At 45.4% G+C, this 23,160-nt stretch overlaps 1 protein-coding gene across 8 annotated transcripts in view; it reads left to right on the top strand.

Moving 5' to 3' along the window:
- The window catches only part of FHOD3 (formin homology 2 domain containing 3), a 468,838-nt gene that overhangs the window by 311,341 nt on the left and 134,337 nt on the right, over positions 1 to 23,160 (top strand). For 7 of the 8 annotated variants that reach the window (XM_060613641.3, XM_060613642.3, XM_060613644.3 and 4 more), the window contains exon 10: positions 7,905 to 8,152. In XM_060613641.3, the coding sequence (XP_060469624.2) occupies positions 7,905 to 8,152 (248 nt within the window). Of the gene's footprint in view, positions 1 to 7,342; positions 7,620 to 7,904; positions 8,153 to 23,160 lie in introns of those variants that run through there. The other variant, XM_060613651.3, reaches the window with a different exon arrangement.

Genomic DNA, 23,160 nt, shown 5'->3' on the forward strand with positions numbered 1-23,160 from the left:
GATTTTTACAACAATGTTCATTAGGGATATTAGCCTGTAATGTGTGTGTGGGGGTGGGGTGGGGGGTGTCTTTATCTGGTTTTGGTAACAGGATAATCCTGGCCTTGTAAAATGAGTTTGGAAGTGTTACTTCCTCTTTTTTATCTTTATAACTTTCTTCGTTAACTTTCTTTCAGTTTACTTTGTTGGTATATTTTTCTAGTTTTTTTGAGTTGGTTATTTAATTCATTTCTTTACTTTTGTAAACCATCCTTGTGCTTTTGTGCTATACACTTGTGCTATAGTGGGTCTATAACCCACTTGGTCACGATGTATCCTTTTTTAAAATGCGCTGTGGAAATTGTTTGTCACTAACTTATTTCGGATGTATACACAAGTATTCTTAAGCATAAGATTGGCTTCCCCTCATCTTCCCTCTACCTCTTCTCTTCTTCTCTTTTTTTGTATGCCATCTTTTATCAGTTTGGATATCACTGTTTGGCTAGCATTTTGAAAGGATGATGCTAATGTTCATGAGACTACTCCTATGTGTTGTTTCTGTATTTCTGGTGGCTGTGTGTACAGATGCCTCCAGAATATCTCTCTAATCATTCCTCCTCAGTGTCCTCCCCTGAATCTTTCTTCTCTGACCTTCTTTTCAGTGTTGGGCTTCCCTTATCCGGCCTCCACTCTCAGTCTATGTGGCCTGTTCTTATTTACCTAATGAGTTCCACAGCTTTTGAGCTTTTGTGGCTGATATTTGACCTTGAGCTTTTTCCAAGGCCCCTGGCTCCCTGCCCCTCTGCCTGCTTCTCTTCTTGTGTTACATTCATTCATGGAATCCTATTATATGTCACATACTTTGCTGAGGCTAAAAATACAGAGAAGTCCCTGCCCAAGGAACTTTAAATCTATGGTATAAGACAAGCAAGTAGCTGATTGCCCCCAGCAGCTCAGTATAGTGGTGCCGAGGGATACGGACGCTGCCAGGGAAGTTCTGTGTTGGGCATGGCTACTTGGGAGCTGCACATGACATGTAAGCATTTCATTTCTCCACCTCGACAAGCAGTGGAGTCTCCTATGTTACAAACCTGGAGCTATCTTGGACTCCTTTTTCTTTTCCTCTGCCCCCCACTTAGAAATCTGATTTCTGAAAACCTCACTTTGTTTATTTCACAGCTCTGGCCCCATTGTTTCTTACCTGGATTATTGTAATATCTTCTCATTCATTTGTTCCTCTGTGAATTTGTTTATTCAGCACAACTTTATTGAGCGCTGCTATGTTCCGGGCACTTATTCTAGGCCCCAGGACATAGCAGTGAACTAGACAGACAAGGTCATTGCCCTCAGGGAGCGCACACTCTGATGGGATGCAGACAGTAACCAATTACATGAGCAAGCAGAGAATGTGAGCCTCCAAACATGTCTATGAAGAGAGACAGGATGAGGTAGAGGTGAGAAAGTGAGGCAAGAGTAGGGAAGACCCTTCTGAGAAGATGGCCTAAAGACAGTGATGGAGGTCAAAGCAGTGGAGGAGCTCTGGCTTGGCAGGTGTGAAGGGTTGAAAAGAGGTTGGTATGACTGGAGGCGTAGGGGCTGGGAGAGCAACATGAGCTGAGCCACGAGAGCCTGGCATCCTGCAGGGGCTGCCTCCCCTGGGGGTTTCTCTACTTTCTCTCCCTTCCTAACTCCCAGCAACTGAAAAAAAGGATCCTTCTGAAAGTCAGATCTGACTATTAGGCCATTTCTCTGTTTACGAGAACAAATGTGAGCAAGCAAATGAGTGAATGAATAAATTGAGTCGATACAGGGGTTTACTACACAGTGTGTGGCCTTTATGCCCCTGTGGCCTTGTCTCCGGCTGCTCCTATGATGTCTCTGAAGTTTCAGCCATACTCAACTTCTTCTGGCTCTTGAACATGAAAGACAGGTCTTTGCACCAGTGCTGTGGGGTGGGATGGGTGGGCTTTCCTTTATTCTCTTTTCTTTGCCTAGAGTGTTCTTCCTTCCTGTTCTCATAGTTGGCAAATTCCTACTCCTATAGGAGTCACCTTAGCCGTCCCCTTGTCCACCAGGCCTTCATGGCAAGATCAAAAGAGTTCCTACACTTGTCCCTTCCTCTTTGTTCACAACTTACGAAAGGGAACTCGCTATGACTATACCTCGGACTGAGCAGTCCTCAGGACATACTTGCCTGTCAGTCTGCCTCTGAGTTGCTACTCTGAGTCATGTCTCATTTCCCTCTTTGGCCCCAGGGTTTATCGGTATGCCTGCTCAGAGTAGTTCAGTAAGGGCTTGAATGAAGGTCTCTCTTAAATATCACTTGTTTTATGACTGTATTTGCCAGATGCTGGGTTGAAGGAAAGACATGATTTAATCAGAGTGCAGCTACCTTAAAGGGAAGATGCCCTGAGTAATAACTCAAGGTGACAACTCAGTGCTTGAGATAGCAGGCAGAGTCACAGGGTTTTTATTCCTTTCTGAAAGTTAATGTTTTGAACAATATTTACTGTTACAGGACAACCAAGTTCATTATATTCAGGAGCAGCAAAGAGACCTATAAGCAGAGCCAGTCTTTTCCTCACAAAAGCTATGAATGTTTTCAAGTAATTGAGAGAACTTGGTTGGGCTTCTAGAATTCTTCTTAACAGTGGAGGATGTCTGGTGACCACATGTCCTGGACTTTCTGGGGACAGGCCCAATTCCATGTAATTTAATTCCATTTCAGAAAGGTGATTTAATCCCTGCTTAATTAAATTCATTTTAATTTTTATAGCTTTATATGAGTTTTCAAATATATGAATTCACAAATCAAGATATAAAATCTTTTGTCAGATTATATGTTCTAACTTTTGACTCTGAAAATGCGGTCCTAGTAATGGAAAAGTATATTAAGGCTGAAGGCTTTGGGGATGAGAGTGTGATATTGTGATTTACTATAAGAAATATGTATTTGGTCATTATTCTCGTTTCTGGCTCACAGCTCCCAAAACCCTGGAAATTGCCTAAGTGTTGAGGGTGATAAAGGTGTCTTTTGTTATGTTGGTGAGCTGACTTTTGGAAAGCACTTCTGGATGGGGGCAGGCTGAATCAGTCAGTGGCCAGTGACTTAGTCAATCATGACTCCACCATTAAGCCATCATAAAAACCCAAGAGGACAGATTTTTGATCCCTTTTGGAGAGCTTCCACTCTTGGGGAAGTAGAACGCTCCAAATACCACCAAGTTCCATGAAGACAGAAGCTCCTTTATTTGAGAACTTGTATTATGTATCTGTGAGTCTGGCTATTGACTCATTGAGAGAGAGCACATGTGCACATGTGAGCAGGGAAGGGGCAGAGAAATGGTCTAAGATGGCCTCATTCACTTGCTTTGGCATTTGGTGCTGGCTCTTGGCTAGGCTGTGTATCTTCAGCAGGCTAGCCTGCACTTCTTTACATGGTAGCAGCATTTCAGAAGGGCAAGTCCCCATGTGCAAACACTTCTCAGGCCTTGTTTGTATCATGTTGGCTGATACCCCATTGACCAAAGCAAGTCCCATAGAAAATGGACTCAGTGTAGGAGGGGGCTACACCAGAGTGAGGAGACAGGCAGGTGTGGTTCTCTGGGAGTCCAGCACCGTGACAGTATTCTACAAGCTGTCATTAGTGTAGTTCCTTCTTGAAATGCTACTGGCATCGGTATCACTTCACCTAAAAGCTGAACCAGGATGTATGGGTACGGATGTATATGTGTGGGATTACAAAGAAGGTGTGAGATAGCAATATGGAACAAGATTGTGTCTATTATGTAACAATGGTTGCCTGTCATGATGTGAGTAGTAATATAATATAAACTCAAAGAAGTAGTTTTTAAAAATTTTCCTTAGTGTTTATTTTTGAGAGAGAGACAGCATGAGCAGGGGAGGGGCAGAGAGAGAGGGAGACACAGAATCCAAAGCAGGCTTTAGGCTCTGAGTTGTCAGCATAGAGCCCGGTGCAGGGCTTGAACTCATGAACCATGAGATCATGACTGGTGTCAAAGTCAGACGTTTAAGCAACTGAGCCATCCAGGTGCCCCAGAAATGTAATAGCTTTTGACCTCTATCAAGAGTGTTCACGTTAGTGGATATTTGATGATACTAAGAAATTATTTTAAGTGGAAGGAATCTACTCCTGAAATCATTGTTGCACTATAGGCTAACTAATTTGGATGTAAATTTAAAAAAATGAAAAAAAAAAACAAGTTAATAAAATTATTTTAAGTGGAACGGTAATATGGTGGTTATGGGTTTTAAAAATCCTTATCTTTTAGGGATATTTACTAAAATGTTTACAGATGAAATGATGTGATCTGGGATTTACCTCAAAGTCTGGGGTTGGGGCAGGGAGTGGGGCGTAAGTAACACAAGGTTGGACAGGGTTGATACTTGTTGAACGGTCATGGGTGATAAACACATCACAGTCTTTGTACTCTCTTTCACACTGTATGTATGTTTGAAAATGTCCCTAGTAAAAACTTAAAGAGTATTTAGATCATTCACAGTCGTTGAGACGACTGATGGAAGTTGTCACAGATGCCAACCTAAGTTGCTTCTAATTGTTTTCCTAGTAAAGTAGGGTAGACTATGTAAGCAGTAGTGCTGGATTTGGAAACTGCTCCTCATGTGGGTTTTACTTTATGAGTAGTGTTCTACATTTAATTAAAAGAGTTACAGGGCATTTGGGTGGCTCAGTCAGTGAAGTGTCCGCCTGGGGCTCATGTCATGATCTCACGGTTAGTGAGTTCGAGCCTCACATTGGCCTCTCTGTTGTCAGCACAGAGCCTGCTTGGGAACCTCTGTCCCCCTCTCTGTCTACCCCTCCCCCCACTCCTGCTCGTGCTTGCTTGTGCTCTCTCTTTAATGTTTAATAAATAAACATTAAAAAAAAAAAAAAAGAAATAGCACTTGCTGAGGGGCCCAGCAAGTGAAACACCGCATTATTAGGGAGAGACTAGAGATTCTTTGGGACATTATTGATCTCATCTCGTGTTTGGTGGGGACACTCCTTGCACATGTAGTTACTCAGATCTGACACCACAGATTCAGAGTAAGAGTGATGGTAAGTGCTGTTCTCTCCAGATCTTTGCTAGTTCTGCATGTTCTTGACTCTAATTTGTTGTGTTCCCTAGAATCTAAGGACCTGGGCACTGCCGCTCTAGCCCTGCGTGTGAAAGTAAAGCCTTTCTTCCTGTCTTCGGGAGATACCGGTGATTCTATAATTCTTGTTATAAAAACAAAATCATGAGTGAACACCAGCCCCAGATTTCAAGTTCCCTTGTTGCTCACTGTGAAGCGCAAGGTTGTCATTGAATCTACTTGGATCCGGTGCCCCATTTACCCCTTCTGCGCACCCCTCTCGTTTTTTTTTGTTTAAGAGATGAATGTTTTGCTGAGGATCTGAACTTTAGAAAGCCCCCATTAAAATTTCTCTTATGGGGTTGCTTTGATAATTTTTCCAGATTTTTCTTTCCATTTAAATGTTTTGATTGTCTCCATCTTCTCTGACAAAAGGCAGTTAAAGTAGATTTCACTTTGTGCACACAGAGTGTGCCTCTCGGAAAGGAACACTCTTTGATCCCTGGATCTCTGAGGTTAGACAAGGAATTAGAAATATCTGAACTCTACTTTAGCCCCTAATCTTATCATTCCAAATGTGTGCTTAATAAGAAGCAGAATCAATACTTAGGGTCAGAATAAGTTCAAATGGTCTAGAATTTTTACATCTAAAAGCGAAGAAAAAACGATTGGCTAGAAATATTTAAAAAGACTGTCCTTCATCAGGTGTACAATCATTCTCAAACTTGCCCAGAGAATGCAGTATAAAGTGTTAATGTTGAGATGGTAAATGTGATTAACCCAACGTATAACTTCATTCTTAGTTCTTGCAGTTGTATTGGAGAGGAGACCCCTAGGAAACAGACTTTCCAATGACATTTTATAACAGGGCTTTTTCTGAACTCTTATCAATTATTACGTCAAACCTCCCAACATTATGTCTGACTAGTAAATTCTGGGAGAACAAATAGTCACAATATTATCAAATTGTCCTCCTCTGTGTGAGCTTGTTATAAAATGTATCTGGCATGAAGATAGAAGAGGTTTCACAAAATCAATCTCACGCAAAAGCCGGAGCCAGAGGAAACTGGACCTGGGGCATGTGGATGGTGGGTGCACCCCTGTGAAACAGGCCGCGTGGCCTAGGTGTTCATCCCTGTGAACTGGGACGAGAGTGGCCCACCTGGTCTTGACACAGCCAAGCTCACCTTGCTAGATGAGCACAGGTGTGAACACTTTGGACACGGGGCACCACTGATTTCGCAATAGGTCGGTTTTCTATAGATAGGTGATGTTAGAGCCATATTGCACGATTAGCCATCTGGGTCTTTATATTCTCCGTTCTCTCACCCGTCAGGTCTGAGTTGTAAAATGTGACCAAGAGCACCTATGTGGCTGGAGAATTGGCACCTTTGGGGACGTAGGACTGTGTAGTTCCTTGGTTGCCAGGTCAGAGAGGCTGCTGGACTTGGCTAGGGCTGGCGCGGGCGTGCCATATCTGTGAGAGGGAGGAATAGGTGGGCATGTTTACTGGGGGTATTTATTGAGTACCAGTCACATAGATCATCTTTACATAAGTTATTCTTACCACAGTCCCACGAATGCCATACTGTTATCCTCATACGGTGAGCTAGAGAGAAGGCAAATAATTAGCTACAGGTCATAGCTGGCTCGTGAGCCACACAGCCAGTGTGCACAGATCTAGTTAAGGACAACCTGTGCTTTTCCTACTGTCTAGTTTTAGAGAGGGCGGGCGCGTGCACACACACGCGCATGCACACACACGCGCATGCACACACCCCTTACAGAAGCTGGAGATACAGGTGAGTGTAGCCCTTGGCTGGGAAGGACAGGCATGGAGAAGCAGGGAGGCAAGAAAACACATAGGCAGATGGTGTTAACCTAAAATGAGGCAGCCATGGAGCAGGATCCAGGACAAAGCGAGATTAGGAGATGGCAGAGCAGGGCCTCCTGAGAGGGCGCCAACTAGGAGCAGGAGTAAAATACCCTTTGGAGGAGGATAGCTGTATGGAGGCATGCTGCCAGTTGGCTCAGGTTTCCATGGGAAATCCATGGTGGCAAAGTGTAAGGCAATTATTCTTCTGCACAAATATGCATTACTTTTAAGAGGAGATGAAAAAAAAAACTAATCTAGAGGTGAAGTCTATTTTGGGTATATATTTTCGTGACTAGCATATGCAGGCTCTCTAATGTAACTCAGGGCTCCTCCCCCAACCCCGGCCCGGGATGGGAGGGTAGCCTGATAGCAGTGCCCAGCAGAGGTGCTGACATCAGGCCGTACGTGCTGCCGAATAGGCCTCTGCAACGGATCCGTGGGTGAGGCCAGATCTGCTCACCAGGCGCCTTGTGGCTCTTGCCTCTGGGCAGAATCCTTGCTGTGCTCTTCTGAGCACCCTCGTTGGGAAGCAAGCTCAGGAATGATCAGGAACTTCAGGGCTCCCCGCCGCTGGGCTTCAGGACCGACCTCACCTCCTGGACCAGAACAGAGCCGAGGGGGGTCCAGGAGAGACGCGGCCCCGGAAATGACAGTGCTGGGCTCCAGGGTAAAGATCCTGTCTGATTACGAAATATTTCTCGGACCTACTCATGATCTCTGTTGGCTTTTTCATACCCATTTGGGAAAATACACGGTGGCAAGCATCTTTAAGTTCGCGGACTGCGCTCTGGCACGCGTGCGGATGTGACGATCTTGCAGAGAAGCTGAGTTAGCAGGATGGAATGACAGTGTTAAATGCTCATTAAGGGGAGCGTGGAATGCAAAGTCACACCTAAGGCCTGGGAGAGGATGTCAAGTCTGACCTTGCACCGGGCGCTGTCTGCTTTTTCAGGTGGCACTGCGGCACGAGGATGGCGATGAGACCGCAGAGCCGCCCCCCAGCGGGCGCCGGGACCGGAGGAGGGCCAGCGTGTGCTCTGGAGGCGGCAGCGGAGAGGGCGAGCAGCGGGGCCTGGACCGCAGGCGGAGCCGCAGGCACTCGGTGCAAAGCATCAGGAGTCCTGTGTCGGCCCCCACCAGTCCCAGCTCCCAGTCGGCTCCTGGCTTCAAGCCCGGTCAAGTTCGAGAGCACTGTGAAAAGTAAGCATTAACCCAGCCGTGGAGCGGAGGGGGGCGGGCACAAGGATCCCGAAAAGGTGGGAGGGGTCCCATCCCCACAGGCACCCACTACCACCGCCTCCCCCCTGGCCTCCTAACCCCTCCTGACTTCCTCCCTGCCTCTTCTCTACCCTTGAAACACCACCCCGAAGTCCTTTGGAGCACCCCGGGACAAGGTGGCCCTGGTGACCCACATAGATGTGATCTTGTTAACCCCACGAGCTCTTCTTCACCCATTTGTGTTTTTATATCCGTATCTCCGTAATGTCTGAAAAGCTGTGCTTTATCAAATAGAAAAGAATCCAAACCCCAAAACTTTACCTGGAAGTAAATGGTGTGCCCTCACATAAATGCAAGATTGTAAGAGTCTTGAGATACTGTGGCAGTACATGGTGGAGGCTGATTTTAGTTAAATAGAAGAAACCTGTATGAATTAAATATATGAATATAAATATATGTAAATATATATTATGTTAAATACATTTTATATATGAGCATATGATATATATATAAGTATATGTAAATTCCAGTAAATACTATCGCCATCACTTTTTCAGTGTTTGTTTTAGTGAACATTTTTATTGAGAATATGTTATAGGCCAGGACTTTCTGATGCCGTGAAGATATAAGGTATGATCTCTGTCTTTACGAACCTCACATTTGGGCTGGGAGAAACTAAGAAGGAGATTGGCAGATAGGAAGAAATACAAAGGTTGACAATCTCATAAGAAACTATATACAGATATACAAAGGAAGACTTTTTGACACAACCTATAGGAACTTAGAAATGGTTCTGTAGAACAAGTGTGCAGCAAAAGGATGGCCATGCTGTTCTGGAGTCTGGGTCCACTTCTATCTTCCCAAGTGAATGCTGTCAGTTCATTAGGATGATGGAGCTCTGTGGACCAGTCCATGCCAGCCAGGTCCACCTGGACTGACTGGGACACTGGTTTGCCAGCGCATCACCTCCTGCTGCTGGCGTGCAGAAGCCCTGCTCACCTCATTTGACCGCAGCATTTTCTGCCATCGTGGAGATCCACCTGGGAGCCAAGTGCGGGTCACGAGGCTGCCTGGTGAAGAAGAAAATAACTCAGAATCAGTTGGATGACCTTAAGAAAGAGAGTGATCAAGATATGTCCCTTCCTTTCATCCCTAAGGGAACACCCACCTTGACAGATGCCCCAAGCAGTCTGGTACTCGTGGAATCACTTAACGAGCCATGCCTTTGGGTGCCTCCTGTCACAGATGGAGTGGGAGTGATGTGTGAGCCACAGTCTGTGTTGACACCCTTCTCTACCACATAATTGCCCATCTACAGATTTTTCTGTTTCTGAGAATCTGTGTACAGCAAGCTCTGTCAAGTGAAAAAAAAAAAAAAAAGACTAAAACTTCTAAACAAATTGAGGAATGAGAACATCCACCATAAACATCACACCTTGTAGTCTAAGATCTTCAAGAAACTTAGGCAGTGCTCAAAGGGCACTTAAAGTTCTCTCCAGCTCTGCTCCTAGCTAATGGCTTGAGAAATTAACATGGAGAAAACTGTATACAGTAGATTAAAAATCTCTATGTAAAACCACCACAGATGCCGGGGACAGTTATTTGAAGTCCCTGTCAGCAGCCCTTGGCATTCTCTTGTTCTGTTCAACTTGTGTCCTGTATGTTCCTGGTCTGTTTCTTGCTATTATACTTTTCAAAGATCCCCATCCCCATGTTGTGAGTTCAGATGGCCATGCCTTGTGACAGATTGGCAAGGACGACAGAGGTGCAGTGAGCCACCATGGGCACATGGTTTTGAGGTGCAGGGCTTGGAGGGATCTCGAATGCGAGGTCACACATGCAGCCCTGCATGCTTCCTGTCTCATTCTTTTCAAATAGGACTGATTTTTCATTTTACTGACATTAGTACTTTGATGGAAATTTAGTGCATTTATTTGAGAAGAATACACTTCCCCACTTAGAAAGACAGATAACATTTTACAGATTGATTATGAAGTGGCTTCATCCATGAAGTCTATTGGAGGGGTTTTGCCCTGTGGTCCCCAAACAACAGTAGAGTTTTGGCAGAGGTGGGAGTGGAATAGAGGGGGAAAGGGTGACGAGAAGCCAAATGGGAAATAAGCCCTGCATGCATAGCTTAGTCACCTGCTCAATATCTGAGCCTCAAAACAGTATCTTAGAATCAAGTAGTTCATTGTGCCCATAGGCCTTGCTTGATTTTGATTGCTCTTCATCTGTGTGAGCATTCTGGCCCTACTTCTAACTTGTAGCAACATGCCTTGCATATGCCACATAGGAATTTTAGGCTGGATTTTATAATTCTGATGCAACTAATGCCAGTACTTTTGAAAAGAAGATAGGAACGCGTTAGAGGTTAGAGATTCATGGTGCCCTAAAATGCATATGGTGCCTCTCCACTCAGGTGGTCCTTGTACATCATCTGAATTTCTCTGTAGGATCTAGCAGGACAAGCGTCTTCATCCTCTTTTTACAAGTGAGAAAACTGGGGGTCAGTGACTTGTGATGATCCCAGGACTAAGGGGCTGAGCTGTGGGTTAAACACAAGTCTTTGGCCCTTGCCTTTCAATGTCCAGATCACACAGGACCACTTCCTAATCCACCGTTCCCAAACATAGTCACTGAGTGAGATTAGCGCTTCTGACTTTTTGGAGCAGGAACTTTATTTACATACCATGTAGGTGTGTTTTTTTGATGTAAATATAAAAATTCAAAGAGTTGAAAAGCAGAAAAATCTCAGTCTCCTTAAGACTTAAGCCTACTGGGCTATGTGTTTTAGTTCCAGTAAAGACTGAGACTCCAAACACATTTTGGGTTGTTTTGGTTTCTTAAGAAACCTACTCTTCTACACTGAGCATTTACCAAATCAAGTATGAGTATTGGTCATCTGTCACCTAAAAGTATCTTTTGTGACTGTGTGTGCCATAATGAGTTTTATCTTTGCACTTAAATTTTATTTTTTTTTAAATTTTTTTAATGTTTATTTTGAGAGAGAGAGAGACAGAGTCTGAACAGGGGAGGCGCAAAGAGAGAGGGAGACACAGAATCCGAAGCAGGCTCTAGGCTCTGAGCCATCAGCACAGAACCTGACACAGGGCTCAAACCCATGAGCAAGATCATGACCTGAGCCAAAGTCAGATGGTCAACCGACTGAGCTACCCAGGCGCCCCTGCACTTAAATTATAAATTTCATCTTTGTATTTCCATCTTTGCACTGGAAGGAATAAAAATGGTGGTGCTGTCATTTTTTACCAAGAAAAAATTACTTTTAGCCTCAAATCAGCAGAAGGATCAGTGTTTCTGGTTTAAATTGTAACAGGATATAATCTTAGGAGAAAAAGTCTTAAAGCCTAGAGCAGGAGACCATTCTGTGAACTTCCACTCACAAACACTCTCCTTTCTGGGGCACCTCACTCTAGTCCTGAATTTTTTCCCTCTTTAAGGAAGGTCTTCTGACCTAAGTGCGTTCCATAATCTTATAGCTCTATTGCTGCTTAGCATTCTCTCACAGGGATAAAATTTCCCCATAATGTTTCCCTGTTCATCGTGGTTTTCTCCTCTGTCAAAACATAGCAGATCTTCTTCCTGCTCTGTATGCCAGTCTTTCTGATAATGAACATCGCATGGGACTTAATATATGAAAATTTTCGCCCTGTCAATTTCCACACAACATTCCAACCTGTAGAGGTAATTTTGAACTTCAGCCACTAATGTTAGCAGTTGTGCCATCCAGCCTTCAGTCCTGTGTATATTTTAATACACATGGAAGAGTGACCTGGCGGGTAGTAGATGGTGACAACTGGTTGGGAGCGGATGGTACAGACCGCTGCCGCGTGCCTCAAAGGAAGGGGTTGGAAACTTTCTCTGTCAGGGGCCAGGTGGTACGTATGTTAAGCTTTGCAGGTCAGACAGTCTCTGTTGCAACCGTTCGACTACATTCCGCCTTTGTGTAATACAAGAGCGGCCGTGACAATAGGTAAGCAAATGCGTTTACTTGTGTATGGACATTGAGATTTGAATTTTACATGTCATGAAATATTCTTCTGGTTTGCTTTTCAACCATTTAAAATTTGAAAACCGTTCGTAGCTGACAGACTATATAAAAACAAGCGGTAAGCCAGATTTGACCCACAGGCTATAGTTTGCCAGCTCCTGTTCTAAGGGGCTGGGTTTCTAGAGGGAGGTTGGGAGGGAAATGATCTGGAATTGGCAAAGAGGAGTATGTGGGGTAAGAGAGAAGAGCCCATCATACGATATGAGAAGGCTGTGGGGAACGGTGTCCTAAGTTTAGGGTAGGAGCAAGGAATATTCCATGAAGAGGTTGAGACTATAGGGGATCTTGCTGAGAGCTACTCGTAAATTCCAGGGCACAGCAGAAGGTTGAAGGGGTTGGAAAAGGCAGGAGATGAGTTAGATTAGGAGGCACACAAAGCCAGTGGGGAGAAGGGGATATGGCAATGAGTTCAGGAAAGGTTGGGCTACTCTGAGAGGTGGGAGCATCCTGGAATCAGTTCCAGTGCTCCCATAAGGTCATGGTTCTCAGCCGGAGGCGGTTTTGTCCCTCAGGACACTTGGCAATGTCTGGACACATGTTTGGTTGCCATAATTGGGGTGCAGAATGCAAATGGCACCTGATGGGTAGAGTCCAGGGCTGCTGCTGAACATTCCACAATGCTCACGACAGCCCTCTCCAACCGAGAAATACCTGTTCTAAAACATCAGTGGTGCTGAATCTGAGAAACCCCACCTTAAAGGACAGCATGTAATTGGCTACAATTTTCAATTCTTTCTAGGGGTGATTCTGAGGTAGGAAGTACTTTGTTGGAAAGGGAGTGTTTTTCTTAGAGGCACATGGAACTCTGTGGGTCTGCCTTCAAATGTTCATGTGCATGAGTCGAAGTTGCCTTTTTTTTTTTTTTTCGAAGAAGATAATTCTCAAATTTCTGGGCTACCAGCTAGAAAGTAGAGTCCCTTTTTTGTTTGTTTTTGTCTTAACTCATTTGGCAAAGTTTTACATTTCAAATTCTTAGGGACTATGCTGGACCCTCTTTGGGGGGGACCGGAGGTTTGACTAGATCTCATGATCTTCTCAGGAACCCACATGCCCAGTGAACCCAACTCCAATCAGCTTCACATCTATCACATTCCCCAAAATTGACATGATGGAACGTGACACCAGCCATACAACAAAGCGGCAAGACAGAACAATGGTCATATCACAGAAGGTGTGCCATTCTTCAGCCAGGCTCAGGGATCTATTCGGAAGAATAGGAACATGGGACCAGCTCTCTAGAGACCCTCTGTCTACCCAGGGCTGACAGATGCTCAAGTGGAGTTGAGGACTCAGGGCTGAGAAGGAGCAATGGACGCTTTCCTCTTGGCTGGTGGTGTTCTCAGCAGGTGGTCAGGAAGTAAAAAAGTTAAATTCAAGAATTGCTGTTTTGTCATGTAAGTTAGATAAGAGATAAACATTTTAAAGGCTTAATGTGTGTTGCACAAAAGCACTCATTCTAATACGTTGAAAGCAATAAGGAAGTAAACAGACTGTGGCCAGGCCTTGAGCTTGCTGCCGGGAGGACTGGACACAGTCCGCCCTGTAGACAGACCGGCAAATGGCAGAGGCATTGGTATAGCCTGGCTCCAGCTAATCCCAGAGAAGGGGAAACCAGGAGGGCCCATGCCCAGGTGGGCTACAGGCCACAGGGGCTGCCCGGGAGCTAGTCAGTCCACTTGTGCTTCAGGGAAGAGGAGTCAGGCTGGGGTATCCTGTGGGGACAGAGTGCAGACCCCAGCATCAGAAGCTCAGTCTGCACCTGCTGGTGGAGGATAGGCTGTGGCTCCTAAAGAGTACACAAGCACCCAGTCTGCACAGTCCTCCCCAGCATGACATTTGGAATCGCTGCAGCAGGGGACCTAGGATGGAGTTACTGAAGCATGGAAGAGGCTGCTTTGTTCTGCCACTAATAGCTGTGTGTCCATTTAGATATGACCTCAGGCACATAAGGGGCAGCCAATACTGAGCAACTCTGTGTTTCCAAATGAAAATGATACAGGATGGGGCTCCTGGGTGGCTCAGTCGGTTAAACATCCAACTCTTGATTTCAGCTCATGACGTGATCCTGGCGTCGTGAGATCGAGCCCTGCATCTGGCTCAGCCCTGGGCGTGCAGCCTGCCTAAGATTCTCTTCCTCTTCCTCTTCCTCTTCCTCTGTCCCTCCTCTGCTCAAGAGTGCTCACATGCGCGCGCGGTCTCTCTCGAAAAAAAAGGTATAGGATGTAAATGTGTGGTACCAACTATGCATATACAACGGAAGTATTTATTTTTCTTTAATTTTTTAAATGTTTATTTATTTTTGAGAGAGAGAGACAGAGCTCGAGAGGGCAAGGGCCAGAGAGAGAGGGAGACACAGAATCTGAAGCAGGCTCCAGGCTCCAAGCTGTCAGCACAGAGCCTGACGCGGGGCTTGAACTCCCGAACTGCGAGATCACGACCTGAGCCGAAGTCAGACGCTTAACCGACTGAGCCACCCAGGCGCCCCCACAACAGAAGTATTTAGACTATGTAGTGCAAAGGTGACAATAACACCAGCAGTAGCTGCAACAGTGGCTTCACCTCATTATCTGCCAGGCATTATGCGAAGAGCTCCAGTGTACCAGGTCCACTAGGTTGCCCCGTGAGTTACGTGTGGTTACTATCTCCATGTGGAAGGAGGAGAAACTGAGGCACAGGGTGTTGAAAGGACTGTCCAGAGCCCACAGCTAATACATAGTGGAGCTGGTTTTCGAGTTCAGGTGGTCTGCCTCCAGAGTCCCTGTCCTTCCCCATTTTTGTAAAATACATTTGTTTTTTCCTGTGATTCTGTAGAAAGAAAAAAACATCCTTGAGACTTGGCAATTAGTAAGCAACTATCAAGTACACATTGCCATCTCTATGTGTTACTACTTCCAGATTTTCATGTTCATACATTTTTAAAAATCGTGGCTTAGTGTTCCGTTATATGGACATACTGTAAAAACAGGACGCCTTCATGCATTTTGCCATGGTTTGATTGAAGTTTTTTTCTAGTACTAAACTTTCTGGAATGAGCATATACAAACGTGTTAGTACACATATGTTAGCATTCTCTTAGGAGAGATTCTTAGGAGTGAGATTCTAGATCAAAGGACTCTTATGTTCTAAATAATGATACCGCCGTATTGGCCTTTATCTACCACTTTGTTGTCCCACCCTCAGCATATGATTGACCATTTTCTCATACCATCACCAGCCCTGGATGTTAGGAGTTTCTCAGAAATTAGTATTTCTGAAAAGTGAAATGTGCCTCAGCATTTCACCTTGCATTTTTTTTTAAAATTACTATTGAAGTTGTTCACCTTTAATTGCTTCATTGGCTGTTGAACTTTGCTTTTCTGAGAATGGCCTGTTTGTATCTTTGGCTTACTTGTCTCCTGAATGGTTCGTCCATTTTGATTGATGAACAGCTACTCTATGTCAGTATTTCATATTTCAGTACGGGAATTTTCAGATACAAAAGCAGGTAGAATGTAAGTACTCTTGATACATTCTAGGCATTAACTTTTGACAACTGTGTCATAAATATTTTTCCTTGTCTATTAAATACCTTTTATGATGCCTTTGGGTGGACGCCTAAGGTATATTGCTAGGGTATGCCACGTGTTGGTATTTGCCTGTGCATCTTTTCGGTGTCGTGTTTATTCGGGGAAGTGTATCCTCTTCCTAACGAGCCTCTGTGTTGTGCGGGGAGGCTGCTGTGCTGCTTCTTCACTCTCTAGGAGGTAAGTAGTGATAGCCGGAGCTAGCGCTATGGAGCACTTACTTGGTGCTGGCTGTTGTGCTAAGCAAAATTACATGTGTTGTAAATGGCATGAAGAAAGTAGAAGACTCCTCCCCATTTTACAGGCTGGGAAACTGAGGCAGAGAGAGGTTCAAGAGCTTGCCCCCGATCTCACGGGTGGCAAGCGGCACAGCTGGGTTTGAACCCATTCATTCCTCGTCCGGGGTGTGCATTCAGAACCAAACACCCCTGGAACTAGTCTCTGAACCTACAGAATGGGTTCAGTAGTAACAAGTTTTTCCTCTCTCGAGGATGGATCGGATTTGTTGAAAAGACAGAAAATCATGCAGAGCAAATATTTACTGTGACTTGGTAGTCCTAATCAGCTGTATTGTTTACAGTCACTGTTAGATTGTGATCCTGAGATAATCATACTGATTGGCTTGTTTTTCTCAAAAATTGGCACTGAAGACAAGACAGTTCCTAAAGAGTTCTGAAACGTTCAGAGCAATAACTACAACCATGGAACAAGCCTTCCTTGTTAATCGTGTAACTAAGCAGCCGTTATCTTGGTGATAGAGGTCATCTGGTTGAGAGGAAGCCAGAGTTAACAACTATCGGAGACGAGGCTGTCCTCACCTTTTTGGGGCTCATGCCTGATGTGAGGCCCTGTTAGTGGCCCAGTGGGTGGTGGGAAGAGGAGAGCCAAGTCTTGAGGCTGGGCCTCAGAGTGGGAACTGGAGGGAGGCAATTGGAGCAGGAGTTGTTTTCTGTTTTCCTGCAGAAGTAGGAAGGGGTATTGGCGCCTGTCCATCAGCCACAGGAACCAGTGAGCAAAGGGGGAGCCTAATTATGGAAACATGCAGGGTGGGTGAGCTCATCTTCTGAGATTTCGACGGGAAGAGGCGTGTTTGGATGCTGAGTTTAGGGCAGCGTGTTGCTCTGTGGTCTGTCTCACGCCTTGTCCACAGGACTTCATTGCCAGAGGTCACAGAGTTCTTTGGCCAGTTAGTTGGAGGGTTTGTAGCCGAAATAGCAGAGTAGTCCTAGCTCCTTCTTGGAAACAGTTAGCAACGGCAATGATCCTCAGACAAAACACTTGAGGCAAGTAGGTGTTGTGTAATTGGTGTTAACCTGCAACATCTACAACTCTGTGACTCGCACAGTCCTGGGTCCTGGGGGTGGCTTTGGCCAAGTGCGGTTTAGAGGAGCAGTGGCTGAGGCGGTCGAGAGCACCCGCTCAGTCTTCACAGCCACAGACTATGCTTCCTCTCTGGGCTTGGCCTCAGTCTTCTCCCCTGGAAGCTCAGGATGATAGTACCTCCTTACTAGGGCGGTGGGTGAGGAATGAGAAGCAGCACAAACGTGTGCTTAGCTCAGTGTTTTTACCACAGTCACTCCATGCCCTGGAGCTTTCCTGGATGTTGTCTTTTTAAAGAAGGTAATTGTTAAATAAATATGGACGTGAGCTGGAGAGAAGATTTTATGCACTGGCATAAACATGCTAGAGGATTTCACAACAGCCAGGTTAACAACCACTGGTACCGTGAGCGGCAAGTGGCTACCTAGGAAGATTTATCTGAGGCAAATGATTTGTTATAAACGGGCTTCACCAACAAAAGGGATGTGACCTTGTGAGGTAGGTACGACTGGAATACAGCCAGCCATTCAGTATTTACCATTTAGTGTCCAGAAGGCTCTTTCTGGTTTCCTGAGTGTTGAATAGTAAGGGGTGGTAGGAGGGGAGAGCCCTGGGGGCCAAGGGGCGTGAGCTTGAAACTGGGAGAAACTACAGGAAAAGGCAGCATCATTGAGGCCTGAGGAAGAAGCAGCTTTGCAAAGCTCCTTCTGGTTTCTGGGGCAGGATCTGCCGGATCTCTGGTTTCTCAAAATGTCACTGTGACTAGATTGCAGATTCCTTGGGGATTTGGAGTTTGCTGGTTTTTAAATTTAAGTTTGTTTTTTTTTTTTTTTTTTTTTATGTATGTTTGCTTTTGAGAGAGAGAGAGAGTGAGCACGTGTGAGTTGGGGAGGGGCAGAGAGAGAGGGAGACACAGAATCCGAAGCACAATCCAAGCTCTGAGCTGTCAGTACAGAGCCCGATGCAGGGTTCGAACTCAGGGACTGCGAGATCATAACCTGAGCTGAAGTCAGACCCTTAACCGACTGAGCCACCCAGGTGCCCCTGGATTTTGCTGCTTTTTTAAACTTAAAAAAAAAAAAAAAAATATTTGGGGGAGGGGTCAAACAGGAAGGGAGAGAATCCCAAGCAGGCACTATGCTCAGCACAGAGCCTGATGCGGGACTCAATCCCACAAACCACGAGATCATGACCTGAGCTAAACTCAAGAGTCAGATGATCAATGGACTGAGCCACACATATACCCCCTTTGCTGCTTTTTTTTAAATTGAAGTATAATTGACATACTCTATTATATTATTTCCGTGTGCCCAACATAGTGATTCGACCAGTATCTGTATATATTTGGAACTTTGCCACACTGAATTTGGGGATCTTTCTAGGTTCTGAAGAAACTGGCAATATTTTATCTTTAACACTGAACATAGCTACTGATGAATTTTAAGTGATGTGTGATCAGGGTTGTGTTCCAGTGAGACCACTCTGAGGAGTGGAGAGAAGATGGCAAACAGAGAGATGGGTGAGGCTATGCCAACAGGTCAGGAGAGGGCCTGGCTCAGGCCGTGACCAGGAGAGTGGCAAGTAGGAGCAGGTGAGGAGACTCAGGGAGGATGTTGTTTGCAGGATGGCGAGTGCATTTTGTGGTGAGAAGAAGGGTTGTGGGGGATTCCCAGGCAGCCAGTGGTCCAGCATCATGAGGTGGCTGTCAGGCCACTTCGCAAGCTTTGGGCATTAAGTGTGTCAGTGGGTCGTCACAAGTCAGTTGGGTAGACGCTTCTGGAACTCGAGTACGTGTAGGTGACAGTTGAAGTCTGGACTGAGACGCCATAACCCAGGGGAAGAGCAAGTGAGCGTGGCAGTGGCTGGTTATCTAGCCCTGGAAAACAACGTGTAGAATCAGCATCTAGTGAAGTGCTGGTGCCAAGAAGTTCAAGTCAATGAACCTTGAAATTGGTTGTTCTCAAGGGTGAATATTTTTCAAGCTAGAGTGGGCCACCATGGTGCGATGTTTCAGGAAGAGACAGTCTTTACTGTGGGAGCCATAGTGAGTACATTTCAAAGAGAAGGAAAGGTCCTTGTGTCTCGTTAAATCTCTGACTTGCTTTGGGAATTTTCTTTCAGTGTCAAGCCTGCTTCCCCTTGACCTACACATATGCCATGTTTCCTATAATGCACACCTACCCATCCATGTTCTGAATGTTCAAAGCCCTTTCTAGCGGAGCTGGATTTTCCTTGGTAGTCCATGCAGGTGTGGGTGTGGGTGGCCCCTCCAAAGAGTGAGTGTCTGTCTCGTGCAATTCCCAGGATCCCTTTGGAAATGGAGCAGGGGTGTTCTAATGATTAGCGAGGGAGCTGTTTGAATCCAGTCGTGCAAGGAGGAACGCGATTGCCTCTGCTTGACAAGAGTCTGGGGAAGAAGCTTGGTGGTATTTCTGCATTGATAAAGGTTGAACGAACAGGGAGATAAAACCCTGAAAATGTAGCTTGAAGAGGCCAAATCTGACATGGCAGAAAAGAAAGAGCAGCCAGAAGTGAGGCTGGTCTCGTTTTGCAAGAGAGCCTTTTGGGAATAGGCTTTGGAAATTGAAGAGGGAAGGCCCAAGGAAAGAGAGACCTGGCCTGATGTCATTCTTGTCTCACAGCACGTGCTCAACATGCTGACTATGATCTCAGGAGCATTGTATTCATGCTGAAAAAATATTTATTTCTAAGTGAGATTATTTTTACAGCTCAGAAACTGACCAAAATTAACATGGGCTGTAGTCATGGCCCAAATATGTCTCATGTAGTTATGGTCCAAATATGTCTCATTGTGCCCTATGTCAAGGTGTCATTGAACCTCCTGGTGGGAAGGGGCCTTGGTGAGATGGGCAAGGACTGAGAGCTGGTAGGCACACCATTGCTCATGAATTCAGTAGGAAAACCGTGGATGTTCAGGAAAGAATCTGGAAGAAGGAAGGATTAGTGACTTCTTCCTGTCCTTACCTAGAAGACGCTTCCCACCCCCCAGCCACAAAGAAATTATCATAGCAGAAGTAGCATAGTGGTTAGGAGCTTAGATGCTAGAGTTGGACTACTTGCTTGGGTTCAGATCCTGGCTTACTAGCTGTGTGACTCTGGGGAAACTCCTTACCCACTCTGTGCCTCAGATCCTCATCCAATAACAGTACCAACGTCAGAAGCCCCTGTGAGAATTCAAGGAGTAAGCCAGGTCAAGTGCTTAGCATGAGAATGCCCCGCATAGAGTATGTTAATTTTTTTTAACATTTATTTATTTTTGAGAGACAGGGACAGAGCAGGAGTGGGGGAGGGGCAGAGAGAGAGAGAGAGAGAGGGAGACACAGAATCTGAAGTAGGCTCCAGGCTCTGAGCTGTCAGCACAGAGCCTGATGCGGGGTTCGAACCCACAAACTGTGAGATAATGACCTGAGCTGAAGTTGGATGCTCAACCGCCTGAGCCACCCAGGCGCCCCTAGAGTATGTTAAATAAAAAGAGTAAATGAGTGAATTTTACTCCCCCACCACCCCCCACCCCCCACACTCCACCCTCCAGCCTGCTTTCCTTGGAGGGATCCCAGGGAGGCTTAGCCAAGAGGGAAGCCAGCCTTGTCTTCTGAGAGTGCCCTGGAGAATTCAAGGAAGCCTGGGCACATCTGGGACAGGTATCTGCAGCCCAAATGCCTTTTGATGATTGTGATAGAGCATGCTTCCCAAAGACACATTAACTCAGGAATTCAGAGACAATTATATCACACTTCAGGAATATTCAACTACGGTATTCACATTGCCCCAGAAAAACAGTTCCATTCCTGAGAGTTCCCCCCCCCCCCCAACTGTGTGGTTCTGATTTTATAAACATGAGACTAAAAATGGCTAGAGATGGGCCCCCACGGGGAAGTGGTCAGTCAGGGCCTGCTGCGTGCAGGTATCTGTCTCCCAGAGGTCTCGGGACAGGGCAGAGTATGAGTGGGACAGAGGGTATTGTGACTCTGTCCGTGCCAAGCCTCCAAACTGAAACAAATACTGACTTCCTAGACTTGAGAAGATACTTAAAAACTTTTTTTTCACCTGTGACAAGCTTTGTAAAATGCTCTTCCAAATAGAAAGGTAAATAATTTTGATCATGAAGTGGAGAAAAAAACATGAAACCAAGATGAGGTAGCTTTGTGTTTGTAGAAAAAAAAAAATGGCTGGGACTTGGGTCCACATCATAATAGCTCATGTCTGTAAGGAAATGAGCAAGCCACCACGCCTCTAGGAGAGAAATCCCCAGTACTGAGCAAGTCATTTCAGGGTAGCCTTACATTAACCGACTTCTTAGTATTGAAATTTTATGATATTACTATTACTGCCTTGAGTTTGTGGCAGAAATACTAGTTGATGGGCTAAAGGAAAGAAGAATCATATTGATGCATTCTTCACTCAGCTCGTATGTTCTTGTGCCTGCCACCTTCCTGGTTCTGAGCCGAAATGGTACAAATGACCCTTCTGAGGCCTCGGACGGTGCACGCGTAATTATTGCAGCAAGTAAATGTGTGCAGCTTGGGAAGAGGGCTTTTGAAGGAAGTAAACAGGGCTGTGTGATGGAGGGTCTCAGGGGTATGGGGATATACCCTTGAGGAGAACTTGCAGAAGGACACAAGGTTATGGACAGGAAGAGCAGTTATAAGGGCAAAGAGCTGGGGAAACGGCTAGGTAAGTGCCACATGGACTAAACAGATTATGGGATGCAGCCAGCGGTTACAGGAAATGTACCATCTCAGAAGTACAAACCCACTTGTTATGTCAGTTGCTGTATAAAAAGATTGTAGTATAATATATGTTAAAAATTTTTTAACCTGGTTATTTTCTCACCTGATTTGTAGCAGTGGTTATCTCTGATCCAAGGGGACTTCATTTTTATCAGTAATATTCTCCTTTTTTTTTAAAAATAAAAAATGTTTATTTTTGAGAGAGAGCATGAGCTGGGGAGAGGCAGAAAGGGAGAGGGAGACACAGAATCCGAAGCAGGCTCCAGACTCTGAGCTGTCAGCACAGAGCCCGATGTGGGGCTCAACCTGGCAAACTGCGAGATCATGACCTGAGCTGAAGTTGGAGGCTTAACCGACTGAGCCACCCAGGCTCCCCGGTAATATTCGACTTTTTGAAGGAAGCCGATATTCCTGTAATTGCATATTAATTTTAAAAGGTTCTTTAGAAAGAAGGATAGTAGGATGAAGGTCATCCAAGATGTCTCTTCTGGCATTTAGGCTGTATTTTCAAGGTTAAGAAGAACTCACTGGGCCGAGGGAATGCCACGTTCACAGGGCAAAGTGAGGAAAGAGGTTGATGGCCCCGGGTAGTGAACAGGAGTCTCAGGAGACAAGATTATAGAGTGTGGATGGGGACAGAGAGGTGACACAGAGATGAGGTTGCAGAGAAAACAGGTGAAGTCATGAGGATCTTGGAAACCAAAGCACAGAGTCTGGTGGTTATTTGGCATGTAAAGCTTAGCCACGCACATCTGAAGAGATGCTTGTCTTCCTGGTGGGGATCTGATTGGAGGTGAGGAAAAGTGGCCCCTGGGACCCTGGGTGGTAGCCGTTGATGCAGAACTACTGAAAAACATTGGTACCTTGGACTAAGGCAGTGGTTCTCAACCGTGTGCAGCACTGAAAATTACCTATGGTCAGGCTACACCTCAAACTAGTTGAATACAATTTCTGAAGGTGGGACCTGAGCACTAACATTTTAAAATAATGTATCTCAAGGGTGAGGATCACTAGGCTGAGGTTTCTTTCTGCCGTGGAGAATTTGAGGCCCACAGTAGAGGAAGACTCAGTGGTCATCACTGCGGGCTGGACCTCCCTCTTGGACCAGGCTGCACCCCAAACCGGAACATTGTGGAAACTGTGTGATTATGCAGGGTAACGTGTGGACTGGTGGCACGTGCCCAGTTCCTTTGGCAATAATCTTTGTAGGTAATTCTGGCCCTTTGCTGTTCTTTTTTTCTCTTCTTATTACCTCCTTTTTGTACAATTCATTCTTCATTGGCA

This window comes from Panthera onca, chromosome D3, assembly GCF_046562875.1.
Source record: "Panthera onca isolate mPanOnc1 chromosome D3, mPanOnc1 haplotype 2, whole genome shotgun sequence".
NCBI classification, from domain to species: Eukaryota; Metazoa; Chordata; class Mammalia; order Carnivora; family Felidae; genus Panthera; species Panthera onca.